Here is a 25127-nt window from a genome sequence, read left to right as displayed (position 1 = left end):
CCCCCCCCCCCCCCCCTGAGTTTGACACGGGCCCAGAAATGGCGTGAACAGACTCGGGCACTAAGGCTAAGGGATATCCAACCCTTCTGACCAGGACGGCGCGTGTCCATCTTCATAGGGAGGGCAGGCGTGGGAGGTTGATGCAAGCGCAGGAGCACCAGCCATCTACGAGTGCGGCGGGCTCGAACGGCGCATGGGCAGTCTTGGGCGCTGCCAGTAGGGGGTGGGGGGCAGGGGTCATTTCTTTACCCTATAGTGCCCAAACACTCTCTGCAAACCAAACAGACCCACTACGAATAGGGAGCGAGCACGACTGCAAAATTATACCTTAAGACTCTCACTAACTGTAATATAAGTTAGACATCCAAGTTTTCTAATGCATATAACTGCAACTTGTGGTTGGTTGCGTCATTTCTGTAACTGTAACATAAGTTTAAAAATTATACTAAATTGTGGGGTTTTACGTGCCAAAACCACGATCTGATTACGAGACACGCCGTAGTGGGGGACTCTGGATTAATTTTGACCACCAGGGGTTCTTTTAACGTGCAACTAAATCGAAGTACACGGGTGTTTCTGCATTTGGCCCCCATTGAAATGCGGCCGCCGTGGCCGGGATTTGATTCCGCGACTTCGTGCTTAGCAGCGCAACACCAAAGCCACTAAGCAACCACGGTGGGTTGTAACGTAAGTTAGGCATGTAAGCTTTCTAATGCGTGAATACCTGTGCCTTGTGTATTTGGTTACGTCATTTCTGTACCCTATAGTGCCTGTACGCCGTCTGCAGCGCGCATACGACGTTTCACGTATACCCCACTGCAGTTGCGTCCCTCATACAGCCTGCCCGAATTTTCTTATTAGCTAATAATGATTTGCATGTAATTACTTTCGAATGGGCAAAACTCGTAATCGTAATCATCTCATGTGGTGACATAGAGACCTTCGCCCCTTCAAGGTCGCGCCACAGAGGCAACAGCACTGTCCTCTTATTGGCAGATGAGACGTTATTCGTCTGTGGGGAAAAAGTAACATGAAAAAGCTAACTAATATGGGTTCGCCAACCGTCCCGAATTTAGCGACATACATTCCCGACTTTCGAGTAAATGTCCCGAGTTCCGACTTGACCCAGTCGGCCGGAACGCCAAATGTCTCGTCTTTTGCATTTTTTTTTTTGTACTGAAGAACAACCAATAACCCAGATTTTTTTATATTGCCTGACAGCTTGTATGCGGACCTATTTTTTGTCGACTGTTGCATTGTCATGCACCCGCCGCGGCAGCTTAGCAGCTTTGACGTTGTGTTGCTAAGCACGAGGTCGCGGGTTCGGTTCTCAGCCGCGGCGGCCGAGTTTCAATGGTGGCGAAATGCCAAAACGCTTTGTTTACCTGGATTTCGGTGCAGATTAAAAAATCCCAGGAGGTAAAAATCATTCCAGAGTGCCCCACTACGGAGTGCCTCATTAGTTTATCGTGCTTTTGGCACCTAAGACGATAAAAATTTAATTTTTACATTGTCGTCAGCATATAGACAGTTTTCTTATTGTCGCGCTTCTATAATTCTGTTGTAGGCCCTAACCGCTCGCAGTACCTCTATCTGTATTGGTAGCCGTGTTAGCCTGGTAACTATACTGCATTTTTCTTGTCGTAATCGGCTGACACAGTAGGACCCCCCCAAAAAAATGTTACAGTGACGTCTCGCTTCGTGAACGCGGATTACGCCCAAGCGTATGGACGCCCCGAACATGCATAGCGAGCACCGCGGCGTGGAAGCGCAAACGGAAAAGGCGCGAGCGTGGTCGCGGATGCTACATTGATCTCGAAGGCGTAACACCTGGTGTGCCACAGGGAAAGCGCGTATTGCGATTCTGTTCGCAACATACAGGCGCCTTACTCCTCCGGCGCTCGCTTCCCTCGCGGCGACAAACATAATCTCGCCCATTTGAGAGACGGGGCATGTACACTTGCGCGTAAAATTTATGCAACTTGTACGCACAGACTCCTGGCACTGACAGTGTTGGTGCCAGAACGACACTTTTCTTTCTATAATATCATAGGTTATAACTATAATTTTAGTATTATATTAAACATATATTTTTTAAATTTATTACTTTTAGTTAATCCTTTATTATACGACCGCATTCCTCCGCTACCCCAACGAAGGACCCTGTAACCGCTGGCTTCATGCCCATTCCGCCGTGTGGATGAGAGCAAGTTAGTCGATTAAAGCAGTTCTCTTCACTGTGGGAGGATGGCTGCCGTCGCCGTGAGTGAGTTCAGATACGAAGGAGTCGCTGAAGTCTGCTATCTTTTATCACATAGCGCAGAGCGCGGTCTAAGAATTGTTAGGAAGATCAGAGTATAATATTTCCTTTCTTTTTGTTAAATTATGCACCAGAATTCACCTAATTTGTTTAAGATAACCTTACTTCGGTAACGCCGTGCTAATTTACTTACAAATTCAGAACTGGGGAGGCTCTTTGCATTGATTTTTTTTTATTTTACATTATTTTTTCTTCCCCCCACCCGTGTGATTTTCTCGCACTAAGCCGCGCCTCCGCGCTATCGCCGGCATCGGCCACACGTAGCGACTGATGGTAAGAAATGTATCAATCAAATAGGGAAAATAATCCTTGGAATACACGGCCGCTGTTATCGTTGATCTTTTGGCTTCAGCAGACAATAAAGAAATAAAACTACCAGGGCCTGTACTCACAAAAAAGTCCTTACACAGAAACTGTCCGTAAGAGCAGAAGCAAGCCACACATAGCACTTACAAAAGCTTTGTGTAGTTCGCCCCAACATCTTTATGCAACCATATGTTACTTGCTATGGGGGCTGCGAATGCGGTGCACAAAAATTCACTTAATTGTTTTGGCCCGTATTCACAAAGAAAGTTATTAACTTAACTTATCTGTTCGTGAGAAGAGATATCGTCATTTTTTCATATGGTATCAAAGACAGCCGGCCAGTGACAAAAAAAAAAAATCTTACGATCAAGGAGGTTCGCGAACTCGGGCCCCGGTTTCTTAATTGTTTACTAAAATTCAGCGCAGTACTCGATATCTTATGAAGTGAAGCGAGGGCCAGTCATAAGCGATCCTCCGTTTCTCTTCCTCTCTTCCATGCAGTATATAAACGCTATAGTACCTCCAACAAACAGCTTAAGCCAACTTTTACCGCCACTTCTCGTTAATTACATAACGAGGGTCTCGAATCCGGCAACATTGATGCCTTCAGGTAGCATATGTGGGTCTATTGACCAGTTGCCTTCACCCAAAAAGATCACGGTCTCGTGACGCCTGCGGCAAAAAAGACGTTCCACGTCTGCCGCCAAGGTCAGTGAGTGGTGGCGCTGGCTAACACTCCCAGGGTTCTGCTAGGACACATAAATACCCAAGAAAGTGGATGGGGAAACAGCGCCGCGGTAGCTCAATTGGTAGAGCATCGCACGCGAAATGCGAAGGTTGTGGGTTCGGTGCCCACCTGCGGCAAGCTGTTTTTTCATCCACTTTAATTTCCATTAATTTATCATTTCATCATTTCATTTATTAAGCACAAGTAATTTCCCCTATGTTGTCCTTGGTGTCAATGTTTGTTGGCTTCTTATGATATGACTAATAAAAATCGGGCCCCTCGGTTAACCCCCTTTCTTCTCGTTAATTACATAACGAGGGTCTCGAATCCGGCAACATTGATGCCTTCAGGTAGCATATGTGGGTCTATTGACCAGTTGCCTTCACCCAAAAAGATCACGGTCTCGTGACGCCTGCGGCAAAAAAGACGTTCCACGTCTGCCGCCAAGGTGAGTGAGTGGTGGCGCTGGCTAACACTCCCAGGGTTCTGCTAGGACACATAAATACCCAAGAAAGTGGATGGGGAAACAGCGCCGCGGTAGCTCAATTGGTAGAGCATCGCACGCGAAATGCGAAGGTTGTGGGTTCGGTGCCCACCTGCGGCAAGCTGTTTTTTCATCCACTTTAATTTCCATTAATTTATCATTTCATCATTTCATTTATTAAGCACAAGTAATTTCCCCTATGTTGTCCTTGGTGTCAATGTTTGTTGGCTTCTTATGATATGACTTCCACGTGTAGTCATATAAATGCACGCTACTTGACGGGCGGCACCGCGGCCCGGGAGGCACTAAAATTAAAGTGCTTTCTCACAGAGGCGCATATGCGCTGCGCGTGTAAGAACGCGCATACGCCATGCACTATGTGGCCGTATTATATCCAAGGCTTTTTTTTCTTGGTCGATACTATTTATTCCTTATGACCGGTCGCATTGTGTGGCCAATACTGGCGGTAACAAAGGAGTGGTGTTACGCCAGCCAATGACGAAGGACAAAAGGAGTGGAAAATTAAAAGAATCGTTACATAATGTGTGGCTCCAGGAATATGACCGCATCACGCACAATGCGCCGTCGGAAGCGTGAACATTGAAAAAGCCATGATGTATTTCCACATAAAAACGTGTTTTTGTCTACGTGTGGACTTAATTTTAATCGAATAAACGTCGATTAATAATGACTCAAATATTGTACGAGTGAAATATTCATGCGCACGCTTGGCTTACCGTAGTGCCTTTTTAGTACTTTTCTTTTTCTTCAAAGAACAACGCAAAATAAATCAGTGCACTGAATTTCACGGGCTTTTCGATGGCTGAATGAAGGCTTTCTCGTTGAACACGGCACTCGCTGCCTCTCATGTCTGTCGCTCACCTAGATGCGGTAGTGCGGCAGTGCAACAGCAAGCCGCTCAGCGTGATGTCATTTTCGTTTGGTTTATTTTCAGTATAGACAGTCATCGTATGAGCTAAGACTCAGGTGCACCAGAAATGAGTGAGCGGAAGTGCACAGTGGGCAGCCAACACAGCAGGGAACACACGCTGAGAGAAAATGTTCAACAGGCTGTAGATGCTTTCCATAAATAATGCAGTAGCAGCCAGTGCACGATGAGTCGTCGGCCTGACTTTGTATCCTGACAGGTTCGAAGAAGTGCGTTATATGAACCGTGCCTGGCACTGGCAAAACAACGCACGCATCGAAATGAGTCCACGCACCGGGTTCTCATGACTATATTTCACTCCGATTCTATGTGCACGACAGCCTTGCCATTCCGCAAAGCGATAAAGCTATGGAACGCTACATAGCTTCCTGTTAAGTCACGAAACAAATAGACGCACGATCGCAAAGGCGTCACCTACTGTTTTGTAAACACGGGGGCATAGCGGAGGTACATTTCCAGCGATCACTCATCCTTGCCGGAGAGGAGGATCATCAAAGCGACCTGGCCGTTGCACGTGCTGCCGTGCGCGAACGTGCTAGCGTCCAGGCGGAACTGTTTCTGGAGCGCGCAGGGTCGGTTGTTTACCGAGGCGCGACCGCTGCGTAAGCACCAGCGCGGACCGCTGAAAACCGGCGCGTTCCGAGAAGGCTCTCGGCGAGGCCGGCGTAGCGCGGGCGACAACGCGCTTCCACCTCGGCACGTCAACGCACCTTGCGGCATCCGACGCGCGTCCACCGCTCCCAGGCAGCGCACTTCCTGAAGCGCCTTCTTCGGACGGGCCTTCGCAAACTGGCCGCGAGGGCTCGAGGAACTGTTCGGTGAGCGCCGAGCAACATCCGTGGGAACACAATGCGAACCGCTGCCTCTCCAACCACAGCCCGATAAGAGAACGCGCTTCCTTGCGCCGCGCACGTCAGCAAAGGCGCACAAACAGTTCAAGCTGGCCGGGAAGAGCGGCGGCGGCGTCGACGACGACGTGAGCCGCGACGTCAGCGGCGTAGCGCTCGCACCCGGAAGCCACCGTCGCGGGAAAGTTTGAAAAAGGGGTGCGCGCGATAAGCGGTAGCAAGAAAGCGTCGCCGTTCGTTCCAAGCGCCAGTGTCCCATCGCCTACGGAACCGTGCGGAGTGTATTGAGCCTCGTGGGGCATCTACGTGGCCGCTGCGCGTGTTTTTTCCCCGCGCCGATTTTGAGCCCTCCCTCCTCCCGCGCCGAGGAGAGGAGTCGCAGAAAAGAGAAGTGCGCCGAACTCGAGCAGCGCGCGGGTAATTTTCGACAGGAAAGGAGAGGGACCGACACGCGAGAGGAGAGCGCACGGACGGCCGCTTTCCGGAGTCCCACCGAAACGTCAGTCGCACAGAGGCAGCGGTCAGGCTCGGACCTGTGCGCCTCCCCGGGTCGTCGTGCCAGCGAGTCGGCCTCTGCAGCCTCCTTTGGACGAGCACGCCGCCGTGACCACGATGCGCGGAGGCGCCGGAGCAACCATCATCCTCCTGCTACTGCGACTCGCCGTCGCCCAAGGTCAGTCTGCCCGATAGCCTTTTCTCTCCACCGGGGCTTTAAGACTACGGGTCGCGCGATCGCCACGGTCTCTCACCTCTGCACTTCGGCACAGGTGGGAAGAGCGCTGGCGCGGGAGTGTGTGTGGAGGGGAGGGGGGGGGGGGGGCGCTTATGCGACCATGGCCACATGGCTGAGCATCCCCTTGTGAATACGCCCATTCTCTTGCCTGACTGCGCTTATCATTTGAGTCCACTTCTAACCACTGTGGCTCAGTGGTTAAGACGTTCCACTGCTGAGAACGAGGTCGCGGGTTCGATTAGCGGCTGCGGAGGCTGCATTCAGATTGGGGCGCGATTATTGTGTGCTGATATTTTGAATAACATCAAAAAACGCCATATTGATCAAAACTAATTTGAAGCCCTCTTCCACGGCGTCTCTCATATGGCTGGTACGTGTTGCTTCCGGACCCTAAGTCCTACCACTTCTTACTATTCATAATACTTCTTGATTTCCATCAAGAATATTCATTAACCTTAGTCGAAAGTTGCATGACAGTTCATCTGGTCAGGATAACTTAAAAATTACGCCTTTCACCAAAGACACGGTCAACATACAAAGTGATACTTGCTAATATTTCTCTCATCGGGCGATTAACTTATATATCGAGGTCACCTTTAAAAAAAATGTACACAGTTGATTTTGACATAACAAAACAATTGAGCTTTAGTGCCGTTGTTACCATGGTCGCGCAAATTAAAACTTTCCTACAGAATTCATACAGAGGCCGTGGATCACATGCATTTACGCACCTCCTAACTGACCCTACGGTGCAAGTTCATGATCTCATCGGCGTCATTCGCGCAGATTATTTTTCATTTCGCTAAATTAATAATGCGGGTATAGACACTGGCGTCTCTGTGTCGGTAATGCGAACTTTCAGGGGTGTTATCTTTAGCATCATTTCTTGTGTGTATGTTCAGCTCGTTGAATACCACAGGGAAAAAACGTTTTCGCATCAGCGTGGGCAGCACCATGCATACTCGGTCCCTGCCGCCTAGTTCTTCCGCAATACTCTGGACTCGTACTCACAAAAAACTCTTACGCTAAAATCGTTTGTAAGAGAAACATTTCGACCAATTCTGACGTTGGAAATTATTATTAGCGAAGACGGCCATCCAATGACAAAGAGCGCTTACGAAGGAGGAGCTTTGTGAATTATGTCCCAGTAGCTTTCAGCCCGCACCAGCACAGCCACTCATTGATTCAAATTCACAAAACTCTTCATTCGTAAATGCATGCTCTTTGCCACTGGATGGCCGCCTTCGCTGATATCTCCAGCATCAGGATTGGCTGGAATTAGCTCTTACGAAGAGCTCGAGCGCAAGAGGCTTTTGTGAATACGGGTCATTATCTTTCTGGCACGTTTTCTATTCATAAAATAGTGCCGTCTCACAGAAGCACTAACTAGTGACATCATCATCAGCCTGGTTACGCCTACTGCAGGGCAAAGGCCTCTCCCATACTTCTCCAACTACCCCGGTCATCACCACGGTCACTAACTAGTGACGGTGGTGCCTTATTCAAGTAGGAAGTTCTTTTTTCTGCGTAATTTTTCCACGCCGCTAAACTATGCTTGTTGTTCGCTCGTACGGAGCGCGAGAGATCCGCCATGGCCACATTTCTCGGTATGGCTGTTTGGACAGCTGAATGCAGCTCCATAAGTCACGCACGGCAACGTAGTGGGCTTCGCCCTTGAATAATTATCGTCTTCGGAAAGCCCATATGACAGAGCGGTTCTCTTTATAGTATAGTTTGCCTCCCTTTACGCGGTCGTTACTCACCGTGTTAGGAGTCATGGCACTCGTCGAATGAAAAATTATGCCGGTCTATATATAGAAGCTGGAAGAGCGGCTGCCAGCTTAGATCTGGCATCTGTATATCGGACGTTGGAGGTTCAGACCAGTTTCGGTGAACGTGCAACTAAATGGCCGCGCAATGGAGTTTCTAGTGTCGTTACATATTTCTCGTTGACAGGAAGAATTGTCGAGCGCAGCGTTGAAGGATATCATGAAGCCTTGCACGGAATATTCAACTAGGGGTGCTGCTTTATGCGTTATGCGTTCAAGGAGCGTAAAAAAGGGCGAATGCCAACGCTCTTAAAAAGTGACTCCGTGCAGTTGGCAAAGGAGGGGCGTGTAGGGTGTTTCCCAAGTCGACCACACTTAGGATATTTCGCAATCGTTTAACAGGTAAGATTTAATTGCGGTATACAGAAGACACGGTCCGCTTGTACATTAGATTAGATTAGATTATGGGGTTTTACGTGCCAAAACAACTTTCTGATTATGAGGTATGCCGTAGTGGAGGACTCCGGAAATTTCGACCGCCTGGGGTTCTTTAACGTGCACCTAAATCTAAGTACACGGGTGTTTTCGCATTTCGCCCCCATCGAAATGCGGCCGCCGTGGCCGGGATTTGATCCCGCGACCTCGTGCTCAGCAGCCCAACACCATAGCCACTGAGCAACCACGGCGGGTGCTTGTACATGAACTACAAGAGCGAAAACAGCTGCTGCTATAGCAGTTATGCCAGAAAAGATGCTTGTTGCGGAGCGTCAATTTATTCATTTATATAAAGAATTGATTATGATAACGAGCTCGTCGCTTCGGAAGCGTGTTGTAAGAAACTGCGTATATATATATATATATATATATCTATATATAATATATATATATATGTATATATATATATATTAGTTAACCGAGGAGCCCGATTTTTATTAGTCATATCATAAGAAGCCAACGAACACTGACACCAAGGACAACATAGGGGAAATTACTTGTGCTTAATAAATGAAATAAAGAAACGCTAAATTAATGTAAACCAAAGTGGATGAAAGCCCACTATACACACACACACACACACACACATATATATATATATATATATATATATATATATATATATATATCCACGTCCCAACGGGCTGCATGATTGGCTGTGAGGCATCAGGCTTAGTGCGGTCGCAGCTAATGGGCCTTTTAACGCAAATGGAAATCATATGGTGTCTGCATTTCGTCTTTATCAAAATGTGGCGGCCTTGACCGGCTGTTCAAGTGAATAAGCGTGGGATGCGGCGTATTTGCGCTGTGCTTCATGTTGGCGATTCGGTAATTATTTTTTTTTTCTTCCGATATTCGTTATTTTTCTTGTTACTGTAACCGCACATAGCTCCCACTGCGCTTGTACGCCACAAGGGGCTCAAAGAGAAAGAGAGAGGGAAAAAAAAAAAAGAAGCGGGATAGGTTGCAGGAGATGCATATGTGGGCTCTACTACATGCATACAGAACGGCACAAGGTGCTCTTAGTCAGTGGATGAACATAGATATTGTCAAAAACTGGTGGTGATTGATGAAAAAAGCGCAGATATATATATATATATATATATATATATATATATATATATATATATATATATATATATATATATATATATATATATATATATATATATATATATATATATACACACACACTAGCGCTCCCGTACCTTAAAAAGTAATCATTAAGGCACTTCGTCTGAAAGTCTTTGTATTGTTCATTTTGCACACTACATTATGAGATATAGGGCCCGCATTCGCAATGTAGTTCGCTGGCTGACGAACGAGGGCCTTTATATTTCAGCCTTATATATATATATATATATATATTTTCCAGTAAAGAGAACAAAAGAATAAGAAATTTGAAGGGAATATTCTGGAGCACTATAGACGAGCTCCGTGGTGGATTTTTTTCTCGCCATCTGGCCATGCGAGAAAAAAAGCTCCGGTTACGTGAAAATCCTATAGTTTAGGAGCCCTGCCCCGTAGCCTCACAGAGACGTACCTTCAACATCCAATTTTCACGGTCACCGTTCGCGTTGGGAGAAAGATCTCACTCAGAAAAAATGAAAGACAAGCAGAAGAGAGACGACATTATTCTTCCTTCCTTCCTTTCTTTATATATATATATATATATATATATATATATATATATATATATATATATATATATATATATATTCATGCGCTTCTCTCTCGTCAGCTTCGTACATTACTAGGAATTTAGGCGCGCAACTAGTCCTCTCTCTGCTTTGGTCGGTAGCAAACCGGAGGTGCGTAATGTCAACCTCCGTGCCTTTTCTTGCGTCTCTCTCTTTGCGAACAATGCCGCCACCCAAATGACATCAAAGTTCACGCTTCGTTGTTTGAAAAAAAAAAAAAAAGAAACAAGAGCAAAGCACAAAGCACAATGAAATGATGTATTTTCTAGCGGCACTGCAGGCCCGACTTTGTTTTTCTGTGTTACGTGCAAGGTCTCTCTCTTTTCCTTTTTGCTTTGTTCGTGTTGAATCGAAGCACTGATGATCTCTCTGCAGTCACTGTTGATGGATACCCATTCTTCCTGGTGTATACTGTATACTACGTTCGGTTGTGCTTAGTGTCAGAGAGAGAGAGAGAGAGAGAGAGAGAGGACGTAATATTATCCACCTCTACCGCTCCGTGAGGAACGCAGCAGTGCGAACGCTCACGCGCGCATCATTGGAGACATCCGAAGCGGGTTCACGCCGCCGTCACCCCACAATGCTGCCCTCCAATCTCGGTCCTCCGCGAAAGGGTCAATGATACCCGTCTGCGCCGCGCGACGCGGCCTCAGCCTACACCGGAACGGATCCTCAGTGTTCTCTGGGGAACTGACCGGCCGCCCGACTCATCTGCAGAAGCAAAAGAAGCAGGCCCTGCGGCGACTTGTCTCGTCGTGGTCAGCGTTTCTTCCTCCTATACAGCCGCAGCTATCAGGTGTTTCTATCTGGCTTGTTCGTGGCGCGTGAAGAGCGCAAGGAAGAAAAAGGCAAATGACATGTTTTGAAAAGCAACAACTCGCAAACACTAGGAAAATAGGGGATCCGCCTTTGAAAGGAGGAGGGGGGGATGAGGGGAGGTGGTTTGAAGGTTGGGTTGGAAGCAGAGAAGTTGTGCGCTCGTTGTTGACTCTCGCTACGGATGACGGTTACCTGCATAGCACGATATCGGTCGTAACCACATGTACTTAAATAGACGTGGGTGTTGTCGCACAGCATACCTATAGATATACAGGTTGATGGATGAAACGACGCCCACAACAAACACCGACGCGTCCGCACACAAAAAAATGGAGGACGCTTAAGCTTCGCCTTTAAGAGTGGAACTCGATAGCATTCAAAGATCCCCGACTGCAGCTTATGTAACCGTAATGTTTACCAAAAAATACTGGCAGCGAACGCTATTCACGAAGGCGAGCTTTCTGGTAGGAACGCGGCCTCTTGTGTAGGCCGATCCCGGTGATAGTGCACAGCCGCGCCAAAATATTTACATCATTTTCAGGTTTCTGTTATTGTTCGACACTTAATATTTCAGTCTAAGAATATCTAACATAAAAGGCACGCGCTGTCGGTGTTTTGTTTCATGACATTTGTTTGTAGGCTGTCATTCTCAAAATTCCGAGGTATAACTTCGTCAAGAATGTAAGACATGGTATGAGCAACTTTAATGGTTTATAATGGTGTGGCAATATAACCCGCATATACCGCATGCCATATAGCAAGACGTGGCATATACATATACCTAAATATGTGCGCAAATTTTCGCTCACGTACGTCACAGACAACTACGCCGAACGCGGCGCCGGACGCCGACACCGGAATTTCTGCGACACGGGGCCCTTAACGCTCTCGCGTCAAAACTATCCAGAAGGTCTCATCAGGACTCTACACCAGCAAAACCTCTCAAAGATAGTCGCTAATTTTGAATCCTCTGTGTATAGATTTTGTAAGGTGAACTGAATGTAACTTAAGAGTCAATTTGTACAGAAGCTAAGTCGTTAAGAAAGCAAGATGCTTCCTATACTGATATCACCAAGTGAAGCGTCAATGGACATCGCTAGCAACGCAATATGCTCAAACGAAGCTTGGAGTAGAAGTGTTGGCGGCGACGTATTCAGAGCTCGTGCTTGACGGAAATGTATTAGAGCAATTATTGCACTTCGATTGACCGCGCGTTGGTTGAACAGCTACTCAACAGGCGTAGCTGGTGGCCATCTGACTTCCACACCTACGCAACACGGTGTGATAACGGCAATGCATGCACGTCAAACTAGAAATTGCTAATGTTTTTATGACGCCAGTCGCACTTCCATACTCTGGGAGTCAAGAAAGCTGTGTTAAGCCAGCGCGCCACGAGTGAGCGGTAGAGATATAGCAAACCCGAGTGGCTTATTCATGTTATAGGACCCTTGCGTGCCCAAGCAACAGCGTCGGCTGTGATGCGCATGCGTAGAAACAAAACTCGGCTCGAACCCTGTTGCATGCATGCAAACTTGAAAATAGTGTTTCCTAACTTCTGCTTACATGTATCCGTCTTACAATGCTTAGTGACGTGTAAGTCTTGTCTTACCGAAGACGCTATAGGGCGTGCTGTTAGAGGGACTGATCGAGCACTGGACTCATAAAGCCGTTAGTGTTGGGGACACTCTGGACGCCGGCAACTCGGGGCAGTGAGCAAGATGACGTCGAAAAGGCTGGCTATAATGACAAGAAGTTGGTAAATAAATTTTTTTTTGCCGATCTTCCCAGATGCCTACAATTTGTAATTGACATTATGATATTCTTCTTAGATGCACCTGTCAGAAAATTGTAAACATTGTTGCTTTCTGTCTGAAGCTACGCATAATTCGTTCAGAAAAGAACGTGGGCGGGAAGGCAGCTGCAGGCCTCGTGCGGCTTTACCTCAGTTTGACTTGGCTGCTGCCGCGGCGGTTCCATAAGATAAGCAAACAGGTAGCCAGGCCGTAACACGCAGTTCCGCCACGGAATGCCTATCCTTGCGAAGAAAAGGCTGGTGCTGACTTAAGGCTTGCCAAGCGTGTTTTGTCGTTTGTGTGCAACGCGATAGTACGCTGCGCGGGATAATGTCTGGTTGGCTGGCACAAACTACGGCCAAAACGTTCCTCAGATCCGGATATCAGGAAGGGTGCCAGGAAAGGTTGCGACGGCCTCCCGAACCCCCGCGTGTGCGATACGAGACGACTCCAGTGGAACCAACTGAGCTGCGACTGTCTCACTGTAGACCCTGTAATTTGCCTCTAGTCGTTTTCTGTGCGCATGCGCGTGCAACCTTGATGATAAATTGTGCACCACGGATGACAGTTGTATTGCAATGCGCTAGCACGAGCAATAACATTTATCTTGTTTTTCGCTCGTTGAGAGGCGCATCAGCTTAAGAAGCAAGTGCTAGCTTATTTATTTACTTATTTATTACTTCTTGCCCTTCAGTTCGGTGGACTGAAAAGCAGCAGTGGGTGCAAAGACAGCTCCTCGGCATTTTTCTTTTGGATAAAGCAGCCCCAGGACGCTGAGAGAATAGGAATGCAAAGCACAGGCAGAAGACTGAGACTCCAAAGAGCACAGAGTCCAATGAGTTATTTTCCTCGAAGACCCCGCGCGCGTTTCGGGCGGCGTGGCCCGCAAACTACTTCGCCAAACGCGCGCGCACCGCATAGTTAAGCCGCGGCAGATGCAACGAGGCAAAGCGTGTGCTTTGAAGTACCAGACGCGCGTTATCCATTACGGTGCCGTTGAAAAGTCACGCATTCGTGAGTTAATCGGGTATCTTTTGCGGCCATCTCCACCCCAAAGAGGTACTCAGCTTTACCTTCTCTCTTTTTTTTCGGGCAGTAAGAGGACTTCGACGAAGAGTTCGCCGTGCGCTGCCCTCCTCGCGCGGGGCCAGTTCTTCGAACCTGGTTGAAGCGGCGGGCCTGAAGGGTGGGGAAGAGGGCTGGCGACCTTGCCGGTGGTGTTCAGCTGGAAGCCGCGCCACTGGCCTTGAGAGAACTGGCGCCCTCTGCACGGGCTCAGGAAGCGACCAGGACGAAGCCATATAGGAACGGGTGCACCGCACCTATACACAAGCAGCGCACGCGACTCGCGCCTCAGCGCTCTACGAAAGCCCCCTTTTCTTTACGCTATGCCCAGGTGCAGCGGCACCTTACGCGGAAAGCCGCGAACCACTTCGCAGTAATTTCGTTTTGCGTTGGCGGCTGGCTATTCGCTTTCCCAGGATTTGAGCCGCGCTGCGCAACCTAGCACGAGAAAAAAAGAGATAAAGTGGAAGTGAGTGTAACATTTCACGAACCTTCGAACGTTGTACCGGTTATACCTCCGCGACGTTCACTGTGTGCCCACATTGTGTGCGTCGGGTGCGCAAGGTGTCGGGTGCCTTGTACTCATTAGCCTCCTATATTGTTTGTTGTTGTTTTTTCCCTATAGTGTAATTCGCCGGGCCAAGAAATACTACTGCGATGATTATCCAAAATGGTTGCCGTTTTCACTCATTTTGTTTTGTCTTCGTTTTCGTTACTTCTCGGTTGAACGTTTACATATCGCCGGTTGGCGCCGTCGAGCGCGAAAGGAGAAAACCTTCCAAGGACACCGTCCGTGTTTGCGAGCACCGTGCCCAGCTTATGGTGCTAAGCAATAAAGCTTGATGTTTGCTGCCTTCGTTTTGACTTCTGTGGGCATACAGTGCGGCAGCAACGTCGCGTCCTTGTTTTTCGGCCCTGCGTTACATGCGCGCGCCCACTGCACTCGCCGTCGCTTGCGGCGCGCCGCCCCTGCGACGACACTGAACAGCATAGGCTTTAGACCAGGGGTCTCCAAACTACGGCCCGCCGCGGTCACCCGACTGGCCTGAGCGCGGGACGTCTCCGATATACCTTGGGCTGTTGCGCTTCTTCCTAGCAGCTCGCTTCACTGCAGCTAACATATCATAACGCGACGCCGCCTCTTCAGAGGCAGTGCCGATGAATTAGGAGCCTGATACGACCATCACGCGAGGAACGCGTGAAGCTTCCATTAGGCCGGTCCAGGTCAGAAGACGGGCCGAAGCTTTTTCGACTTCGCGCAAGCGCGCTGGGCTCAGAGAGCTTTCGCTAGCTATTCGCCCGAGAAACTACAGCATGTGGATAGCTGTAGTATGGTATAAAGTTCCTTTCTTCACCACACAGCATGAAGCAAACACAGCGTACATTCACAGCGTACATGGTTCGTTAACAGGGAAGACCACCTTCAAAGACTTAGACGAAGCAGTGTCGGCGTTTAGCTTTTGGCGAGGCAAGCATAAATATGTCACAAATTGTGGGGGAAAACATGTCCAAGGGCAAATAATATACGCTGCTGAAGCTTGCGGATTATCAAAACCAATGTTTCTGCACTGCATGATTCACGAGAAGGCCCTATGTGGGACCTATGTGGGCCCTATGTGGGAAGTGCGTGAGCATGTAGTGTGTTCTGAATCGTGTTGTTTCAGCTGTTAACGTGATGAAGTCGCATGGGCTTGATCATGACAAGTTCCGTAAATTTCTGAAGGCGAAGGAATCCGAGTTTGTTGACCTAACGCATTACAGGCAGTTCAGTGGTTGCGGAAAAGTTTCTTCTCGTTTCTTTAACCTTACGTAATAAATAAAGTGCTCCATGCACAGAAGGATCGCGTCTATAGCCACTAGTGTTAATTTTCTAGTGGCTCTGGAAACTGTCCTGTTTTTGTCGGCTAAACGGACCACATAAGCGCGCTGTGAAGCTGCAATGAGAGGTGCACCTCATTTGTGGCCTCTACGTGAACGTAAAAGGATTTAGGATAAAACTGTAGCTTTTTAGAAGCAAGTGCAAAATCGAAAGTTGGAGCATTTTCACTGCTGTTCAAGAATTAGCGTGGATACTAATGAGGCATTTCGTTTTTTATTTGCGACAAGAATCCTCGGTGATATGCACACGCACTTTTGCGACCCATTCTCTGATGCCACGAAGGAGGAACTACAAATTTTCCAAAATCTGTTTAGCCGCGATGTGGATACACTGCCAGGTTCCTTTCAATTAGAAGCAAAAGAACTTGAAGCCAAAAGACCTTATTTAGGGCAGGTACAAAGAAGAAATTATAATGAATTTCTGTACGGTTCCCGAACATAAAAAAGCAATTTACCAGCAGGTGCATGACAATTTTGGGCCTTACACCTACCTTCGCAAGCAAGCTTTCTCCATAATGAAGAATGGCAAGTTGAGATGGCTAATTCATCTGACCAACATCTGAGTTCCCTGTCTATTATTGGCTCATCAGGCTTGCCACCATAGTTCACTGAAATAATAAAGTTAAAGCATCAGAATCACGACTCACATTAGCCCCCTTCCTACGTCTTGACAACGGTACGCAATTCACATAAATTCAAATACTGTGCATTCTGCTTAGTGCCTGGTGCGGTATTTTGCTGTCATCACATGTTTCCCCATTTGAACATATGTTAATATTTTGTGAATGTAATGTATATATGTAAATATTTTCTCTCCCCCTTGAATTTTTTGGGGAGAATTCTACTCCAATTTTTTTTTATTGGCGTGATTATTACCTTTGATATTTTTGTTTATCAGCTGCTTGTGTTTTCAATATGTTGCTCTCTGTATGCATTCCGATTCGCGCAATTCTGATTGTACAGTGTCTGTATATTGTCGTTGCGCTCAGCGGCTCCCATCGATTTTAGCCGAAAATTTAAAGCCTTCGTAATTAAAGTAAATTTTCTTTCCGACCTCATGCATGTTCTGCTTCGTGCCTTGCTTCAGTGCGGTCGCACGGTGTCACTGCCGTAGGTACCATTTCGATTCATCTCCTTCTCTCTGTAATTATTGCCAAGTCCTTACGTGCTCTAGAAGGCGTTTAAGTATGTTTGATGTGTTTGATGAAAACACAGCTATACATTGTGTTTTTTTTTATGTAATTAGGCAGTTCCCACATAAATCACCTGTAACGGCCCGCCTCAGATTGTTTTTTTTTTTTTAATCTCACTTGAAAACTTGCGATGGAAGCTTTATATTTAGGGCTTGACAATTTAGTCAATTATCTATTAGTAATTTATTAGTGGTTGTCACGCCTTGCTTTTCAACAAGGTTAATCGGTTCAACCGCGCAACATCATTAGCTTAACTTTCCATTCTAAAGTGCATGTGCGCACTTGAAGATATCTCATGCAGTGGCTCGTCTTCTTAAGGAATAAACTATCTGGTACGGCAGTGATTATTGTTCATAAATAGCGTGCGGCAAACTATATCAAATAAGGTTGGAGGGCTGAGACCACAGAGAAACGAAAAAAAAAAGAACGAGGTGACTTTTCAGCGTAACGTTTCCGAATCTTATTTTATTAAAATAAGCCTATACTCCAGCTTGCATGAATAGTTTTTTCTGGCAGCTCTTGAAAGGTAAACGTTGTCAACGATAAAATAGAGCGATACGCAGGACGACAAACCAGAGGAAGCATCACGAGCGCTCTCAGTCCTGTGTACTGCGTTATATTATTCTTGACAATGCCACACCAACTGACCTACGCTTCTACACTACTGAAACGTAAACAGTGTGCACACAAGTTAATACGGATTCCCAGAAACACAGCAGTTGCGGCAACGACACACCAGCAAAAGAAAGGGCCCTTTGTAAAGAATGGTGACACTTCCCAGGCCACCTCAGTGCCCTGTAGATACCTGCTTCGGGCAGATAGAATGGTGGCGAACATGAACCGGGAAATGAGAACAACTTTCTTTTTTTTTTTTTTTTTGCCACGACGACTGTTTAATATTATTCCAAATGGATATACCAACAGTGACTTAACGTTAAAAGCCAAATTTTAGTCCTAAAGCAGTTATTTCGCTTCTTTAGACGTTATGCCTCAAGGTCAACTCAAATAGTAAAGCTAAGAAATTATTTGGAAAAGCATGTCCTTTAAGTGGAATAATGTGTTTACGCTCAGTACTGTTGATTATGTTTACCAATTGGAAACGCACGTCGATTAACATGAATAAAGTGTTTAGCCTGCGGTCAGTATCGTTGATTATGTTTACGAATGGGAAAAACACGTCGATTAACTTGAATAAAGTGTTTAGTCTATGGTCAGTACCGTTGCTTACGTTTACCAATTTTGAAAACGCGTCGATTAATTGGAATAAAGTGTTTAGTCTACGTTCAGTGTCGTTACTAATCCTTAGGAATTTATTTTCACTAACATTTATTTAACGCTTTATTGTCCGGCCCTCGACACAACCGCTGGTCTCCAATCCGGCCCTCTGGTCAAAAAAATTTGGAGATCCCTGCTCTAGACAATGAAAAAGACAGTCCTAGCTAACATTGTCTTTATAACTTTGAAACAGTTGGAAACGATTGGCGCTATGCCGCTTGCGTTGTTGATCCCACCCCCTCCCTCCTTTTTAAAATTGTGTCTTGTTTTAGGAAGGTGAACAAATGCTAGCTGACTGCTGGTACGCTAACCGCAACTTCTGTCTTCTTTCTTTTTTTACGAATAAATTGCTCTCTCTGCCCTACGGTGAACAGTGTAATGCGCACAAGCCGTGCTTACACGAAATCCAATTAAATGAATATGAAAATGTCGAGGTAGAAAGAGGCTTGTGCTCTTTTCCGCGGACGTACAAGAAATCGACTGGCTGGTTGGGACTGTTAGACCGGACAACTCCACGGCAGCAGCAAAGCATTACACAGTGGGCCCACGCACACGTCTACAAGGCGCCAGCACGTGCCGTATACGGCGGAAAATATCACGTATACGGAGGCCACACAGATGATACGAAGGTCTCCGCAGGTACAGAAACCAATTGCAGGACGCACTTCTACTGCGGACCCTGAACAGACAGACGTCTTGCTTCACTCGGCTCGGCGCAAATGCCGGGCACGTGGAGACCCGTGTACGCGCCCAATTTCTTACGCTGTACTGAGGAGTGTGATGCGTCTAAGCGTCTACTGGACCTGTTTGATTGTACGTCCCTGACAGTCCCGGCCGCCCGAGGCCGTGCTTTCAGCCAATGAGCGTCGCGTATGCAACGTCTCGGGCAGTCCGGGACTGTCAGGGACGGATAAGTGAAGAGGCACTTCTTACTGCGACAGCACTTCCGAACCCGAAACTTGGCTTGCTGTATCTGCGCGGTACGCCGTCTTCATCACAAGGCACCTCGTCATCCTCAGCTTCACTCTCACTCTATGTAGGGAAGACAAACAAAGCTTTGCGCAGCAACGCAACTGGGGATCGAACTCCCGTTCCTGCGCGCTCATGTTCATCTGATGGTAGCCGGACGCATTTAAATGTTACCACATAGGTATCGCGCAATGTTCCCGTTTGACAATTTGTGCGGGTTGTATTCCCCATGCCGACTCTGAGAGTGGTGGTGTCTGTGCGTGGATTACCGAGGCTGCAGAAGGCATACCGTCGAGAGTTACCCTCGATGGGTCGAGTTAACCTCGCATTAAAAAAAAAAAAGTTCATTTCTTGTTTTATTCTGACGTCCAAGCACTGGCGCATGTCCACTATTGGGGATTGGCTTGTTCCTAGTTCCTTTCCGCCTTGCGTGTTGTTTTCTTTATCTTTTTTTATGCTACTGTTTCTTTCAAGATGTGAGAGCGTACCAACTGGTCAAGTTTTCTATACCTCTGAGGCCGTCTATACACTATAGCGGTCGAAGACGAAGCATGACGAAGTTTTGCGCATCGCAAAGAAATAGTACACTGGAATTCCATTCCGAAAACTAGGCATTCTTGGGGCATCTACATTTGCTTTTATACAAAGGAACGTAAGCATGGTCATCTGCGTGTTCCTTTGTGACACAAGGAGAATATCTGTTTAATTTGCTGATTTATTATTTATTAATTTATAAACTACCAATTCAAATTGATTAAAATTTATTACCTTCTACTTTGGTCTCCCTTTCAAAAGCACGCGTTCTCCTCTAAAAAAAAAAAAAAGAGAAGTCTCTAACATTAGTATTTGTCTATACTTTAATTCATTCACTGTTCCCTCACGTACTTGTCCCTTACGTTTTCTGCCCCTTCCCCACCCGTACAAACGCCGGCTCCTTGGCCAATTTCCCGCAGTGGGTACATGACACAATAGGAAGCAAGCAAATAGTTATGGAGAAGAAGGTGGTGCCACTGTGATTACTGTCGCAGTGAATTAGTTTTGAGCCGTGAGAATCACTGGTCTGCGAATTTGTTTTCTTCGTCAGACGTCTTGGTAATCCTGGAACGCGCAATGGTTAAAACGTTCTTTCATCTCAACAAAGCTTTTTTATAGATGGAACCAACTAGGGTGCACAGAGCCCTGGCACCACGCTGATTGTATGCATATCAAAGAGGGGGGGGGGGCACCGGGAAGCGAGTAAGCGAGTAATGGCGCATCTCGAGTTCATGCACTTGTCATTTCACGCTTTGGGATCAAAACATTGGGCCGTTAAAGCGCCCGCGAGTCCCATCTTCTAAGCATGCCTTATATATATATATATGAATGTTACGTGTAGAAAGATACAGACGGAAGAGGCTATTTACAAGCTATTTACACTGGACGAGCCAGAGCGCCGGGCCGACATTTTCTCGCGCCAAGGGCACCGACCCACTTCGTCGTCGTTCTCGCGGCGGCTCGTCTCTCGGGTATCTACCGATAATATCGTAATACTACCCCCCGGCGGCAAAAGCGCCGTCACGGTGCTTTTATATATCCAAGGCACGTGGGGAGTTGTAGGGCTTGAGTCGGGTGACGTGGACAATGTCACTGGTTGTCACACCGGAGTACGTAGTGGGCGTGGCTAGAACAATTTCATAGATGACATCGGTCACTTGGCGGAGCACGCGATATGGGCCGGTATAACAGGAAAGCAGTTTCTCACAAAGGCCAACTTTACGTGATGGTGACCAAAGCAACACGAGGGTGCCGGGTGCAAAATGGACGTCACGGTGATGGAGGTCGTAGCGTCGCTTCTGTTTGTCTTGAGAGACTTGTAGGAGAACGCGCGCAAGTTGACGAGCATGGTCAGCACGGGCGATTGCATCACGGGCATAAGCGCTAGTTGAAGCTGTGGTGGACGGAAGCACAGTGTCTAGTAGTAGCGTCGGTTCGCGGCCATACAAGAGGTAAAACGGGGAAAAGCCGGCAGTTTCGAGACGGGAAGAGTTGTATGCAAAGGTAATGTAGGGTAGAGCCAGGTCCCAGTCACGGTGGTCGTCTGAAACGTATTTGGATAGCATGTCTGTAAGGGTGCGGTTGAAACGCTCAGTGAGGCCGGTCGTTTGAGGGTGGTAGGAGGTGGTAAATTTATGCTATATTGAGCAGGCCCGCATGATGTCGTCAATGACTTTCGCCAAAAACGTACGGCCACGGTCTGTTAGCAATTGACGCGGAGCACCATGCATCAAAATGATATCATGTAGGAGGAAGTCCGCAACGTCAGTTGCGCAACTGGTCGGAAGAACACGGGTTATGGCGTAGCGGGTCGCGTAGTCAGCCGCGACTGCAACCCACTTGTTTCCTGATGTAGATTCCGGAAATGGGCCGTGAAGGTCTAAGCCAACACGATGGAAGGGCTCGGCAGGGATGTCGAGCGGCTGCAGGTAACCAGCGGGGGGCTGGGAAGGCTTCTTGCGTCGTTGGCAAAGTTCACAAGCGGCTACGTAACGTCGTACGGAAAGGGCAAGGCCCGGCCAGAAAAAACGGCGACGTGCACGGTCATAGGTTCGAGATACGCCGAGGTGTCCTGCCGTTGGTGCGTCGTGGAGATCTTCTAGAACGGTTGAGCGGAGGTGTTTAGGTACGACAAGTAGGAACTCAGAGCCGTCCGGATGAAGGTTACGACGGTACAGAGTATCGTCGCGGAGGACGAAGAGGCGTAGAGTGGCGTCGGCCGGAGAGCGTTCAAAACGGTCGATGAGTCCTCTGATGTTGGCGTCACGACGTTGCTCGTCGGCGAAATGAAGCAGCTGCGACACAGAGAATACACAAGCAGCACTGGTAATATCGGAGGTGTCAGGATCGTCAACAGCGTAACGCCACAGGCTGTCAGCGTCTTGGCGCAGGTGGCCAGACTTGTAGACCACAGAATACGAAAATTCTTGTAGTCTCAAAACCCATCAACCAAGCCGGCCTGTAGGATCTTTTAGGGATGAGAGCCAGCAGAGAGCATGATGGTCAGTGACTACGGAAAAAGGGCGACCGTAGAGGTAAGGACGGAACTTCGCAACCGCCCAGACTACAGCAAGGCATTCTCGTTCCGTAATGGAATAGTTGCGCTCCGATGGTGTGAGGAGGCGGCTTGCATAAGCAATAATGCGATCCTGGCCACGATGACGCTGGGCTAAGACGGCACCTACGCCATGACTGCTGGCATCTGTACGCAATTCTGTAGGGTCATCAGGGTCGAAGTGGGCGAGAATGGGTGGTGAGGAGAGAAAAGTGATGAGACGAGAGAAGGCGGCGGCTTCTGCAGTACCCCATGAAAATTGTACGCCTTTCTTCAAAAGATTAGTGAGGGGTCTAGCAATTGCCGCAAAATCTTGAACAAAAAGACGAAAGTACGAGCATAGCCCGACAAAACTTTGAACGTCTGCGGCTGTCTTTTGAACCGGAAAGTCTCGGACAGCGCGAGTTTTGTCGGGATCAGGCTTTACTCCAGAAGCATCAACGAGGTGGCCCAGAACAGTAATTTAGCGGTGGCCGAAACGACATTTCGACGAGTTAAGTTGCAGCTTCGCCTTTCGAAATACATCAAGTATAGCTGTTAGGCGCTCAAGGTGAGTGTCGAACGTGGGCGAGAAGATGATGACGTCGTCGAGGTAGCAGAGACATGTGGACCATTTGAAACTACGGAGCAAGGAGTCCATCATACGCTCAAAGGTGGCAGGGGCGTTGCATAATCCAAACGGCATTACTTTAAATTGGTATAGGCCATCAGGTGTGATGAACGCGGTTTTTTCTCTGTCCATATCGTCAACAGCAATCTGCCAGTATCCAGAACGAAGATCGATAGAAGAGAAATAGCTGGAACCGTGGAGGCAGTAGAGGGCGTCGTCTATACGAGGGAGTGGGTAGATGTCCTTCTTAGTAATGTTGTTCAGATGGCGGTAGTCTACACAGCAGCGCCACGTGCCATCCTTCTGCTTAACCAACACTACAGGTGACGCCCAGGGACTCGAAGAAGGCTCAATGATGTTTTTGTCTAGCATTTTGTTGACTTCGCTTTGAATTACTCGGCGTTCCGACGCAGAAACTCGATACGGTCGTCGGTGAATAGGAGTAGCATCGCCAGTAAGAATTCGATGCTTGACCGCGAGCGTCTGGCCTAAAGGGTGATCGTCGAAGTCGAAAATATCTCTGTAGGACGATAATACTTGGTAAAGGTCTTCAGCCTGCGCAGAAGACAGGTCCGTCGCAACCATTTTCTGTATCTTGGGGTCGGCGGCCGAGGCTGGCACGATGGGCCTGCTAAGCTCGCAAGAAGCATCGGTTGATAACGCTGCCACGTGATGGTCGCCGAGACAATCAACGTTGGCAAGGCAAATACCTTGCGGTAGAATTTGCTTTGCCAATCCAAAGTTAAAGATAGGTATGCGAGTGCGGTTCGCAGTAATAGTAAGTATACTGTGAGGCACGGTAACGTCATACTGTAGTGGAATGTTGGGCAGAGGAGTGACGAGGTACTCGCCATTGGGGACTGGTGGGGAAGACAAGAGTTCAAATTAGGCTATTGATTTTGGCGGCAGGCGAATAAAGCCGGTGGGGCGTAGGCGGCACTGGGGTGCGTCAGAAGGTTCTGCGAGACTCGGCAACTCAAGGCGAAGGGTACTGGCAGAGCAGTCAATAAGGGCAGAATGCGCGGAGAGAAAGTCGAGGCCGAGAATTAGGTCGTGGGGGCAATGAGCAATCACGGTGAAGAAGACAGGGGTGTGGCGGTCGGCAATGCTGACTCGTGCCGTACACATGCCGATAATAGGCACAGTACCGCCATCCGCAACGCGGACGACGCGTGCCGACGCTGTGGTGAGGAGCTTTTTGAGTCGTCGGCGGAAGGCAGCACTCATAATAGAAAGATGTGCGCCTGTATCGATGAGTGCAGTGACAGGATAGCCGTCAACGTCAACGTCAAGAAGGTTTTGGTTCGTTGGTAACGTGAGCAGAGGATTTGAGGGCAGTGTCGACAACGCAGCTTCACCTCCAGAAGCTGCAGTGCCTAGTTTTCCGGCTGGTTCCGGGAGGCGATAGGCGGCGAAGAGAAGCGGCGGGGTTAATAATAATTATGGGGTTTTACGTGCCAAAACCACTTTCTGATTATGAGGCACGCTGTAGTGGAGGACTCCGGAAATTTCGACCACCTGGGGTTCTTTAACGGGCACCTAAGTAAGTACACGGGTGTTTTCGCATTTCGCCCCCATCGAAATGCGGCCGCCGTGGCCGGGATTCGATCCCGCGACCTTGTGCTCAGCAGCCTAACACCATAGCCACTGAGCAACCACGGCGGGTAAGCGGCGGGGTTGGGGCGAACGAGACTGACGGCGTCGAGTTGAGGGCGAGCGGCTGTAGCGAAGGTTCGGAGCAGGGGCATCAGCAACAGTGGGTTCATCGCGGGTGGCATAGGGAACAGAAGGTCCAAAAGTGCGGGAATAAGTGGCGGCGTATGTCCGAGGAGGTGGTGGCCATCGGTTGCGGCAGTGACGAGCGACGTGGCCGATGCGACAGCAGTGGAAAAAGATCGGCCTGTCATCAGGGGTACGCCATTCGGGCGGGTTGCGGCGAGATATGGCAGAAAAGGACTGTCGGGGACGAGGAGGGCCGGTAGAGAACTGGGGAACGCTGGGTTGAGACGTTGTACACACGGAGTTCAGACCCATGTTCTCAAATTCCTGTCTGACTACGGCCTGAATCATCGCAATCGTGGTTGCTGGCGGATCGGGAGGCGTCGC

At 48.2% G+C, this 25127-nt stretch overlaps 1 protein-coding gene across 1 annotated transcript in view; it reads left to right on the top strand.

The window, feature by feature from the left end:
- Window positions 1–5985: 5985 nt before the first annotated feature.
- LOC126546957 (uncharacterized) overlaps window positions 5986–25127 on the top strand; it is a 50557-nt gene continuing 31415 nt past the window's right edge. Inside the window, exon 1 of the mRNA XM_050194685.3 lies at window positions 5986–6307. Within this exon, the coding sequence (XP_050050642.1) occupies window positions 6247–6307 (61 nt within the window). The 5' untranslated portion in view covers window positions 5986–6246. The remainder of the gene's footprint in view (window positions 6308–25127) is intronic.

This window comes from Dermacentor andersoni, chromosome 1 (genome assembly GCF_023375885.2).
Source record: "Dermacentor andersoni chromosome 1, qqDerAnde1_hic_scaffold, whole genome shotgun sequence".
NCBI classification, from domain to species: Eukaryota; Metazoa; Arthropoda; class Arachnida; order Ixodida; family Ixodidae; genus Dermacentor; species Dermacentor andersoni.
The sequence above is the reverse complement of the archived record's forward strand: the minus strand, read 5'-3'. Positions and strand labels throughout refer to the sequence as shown.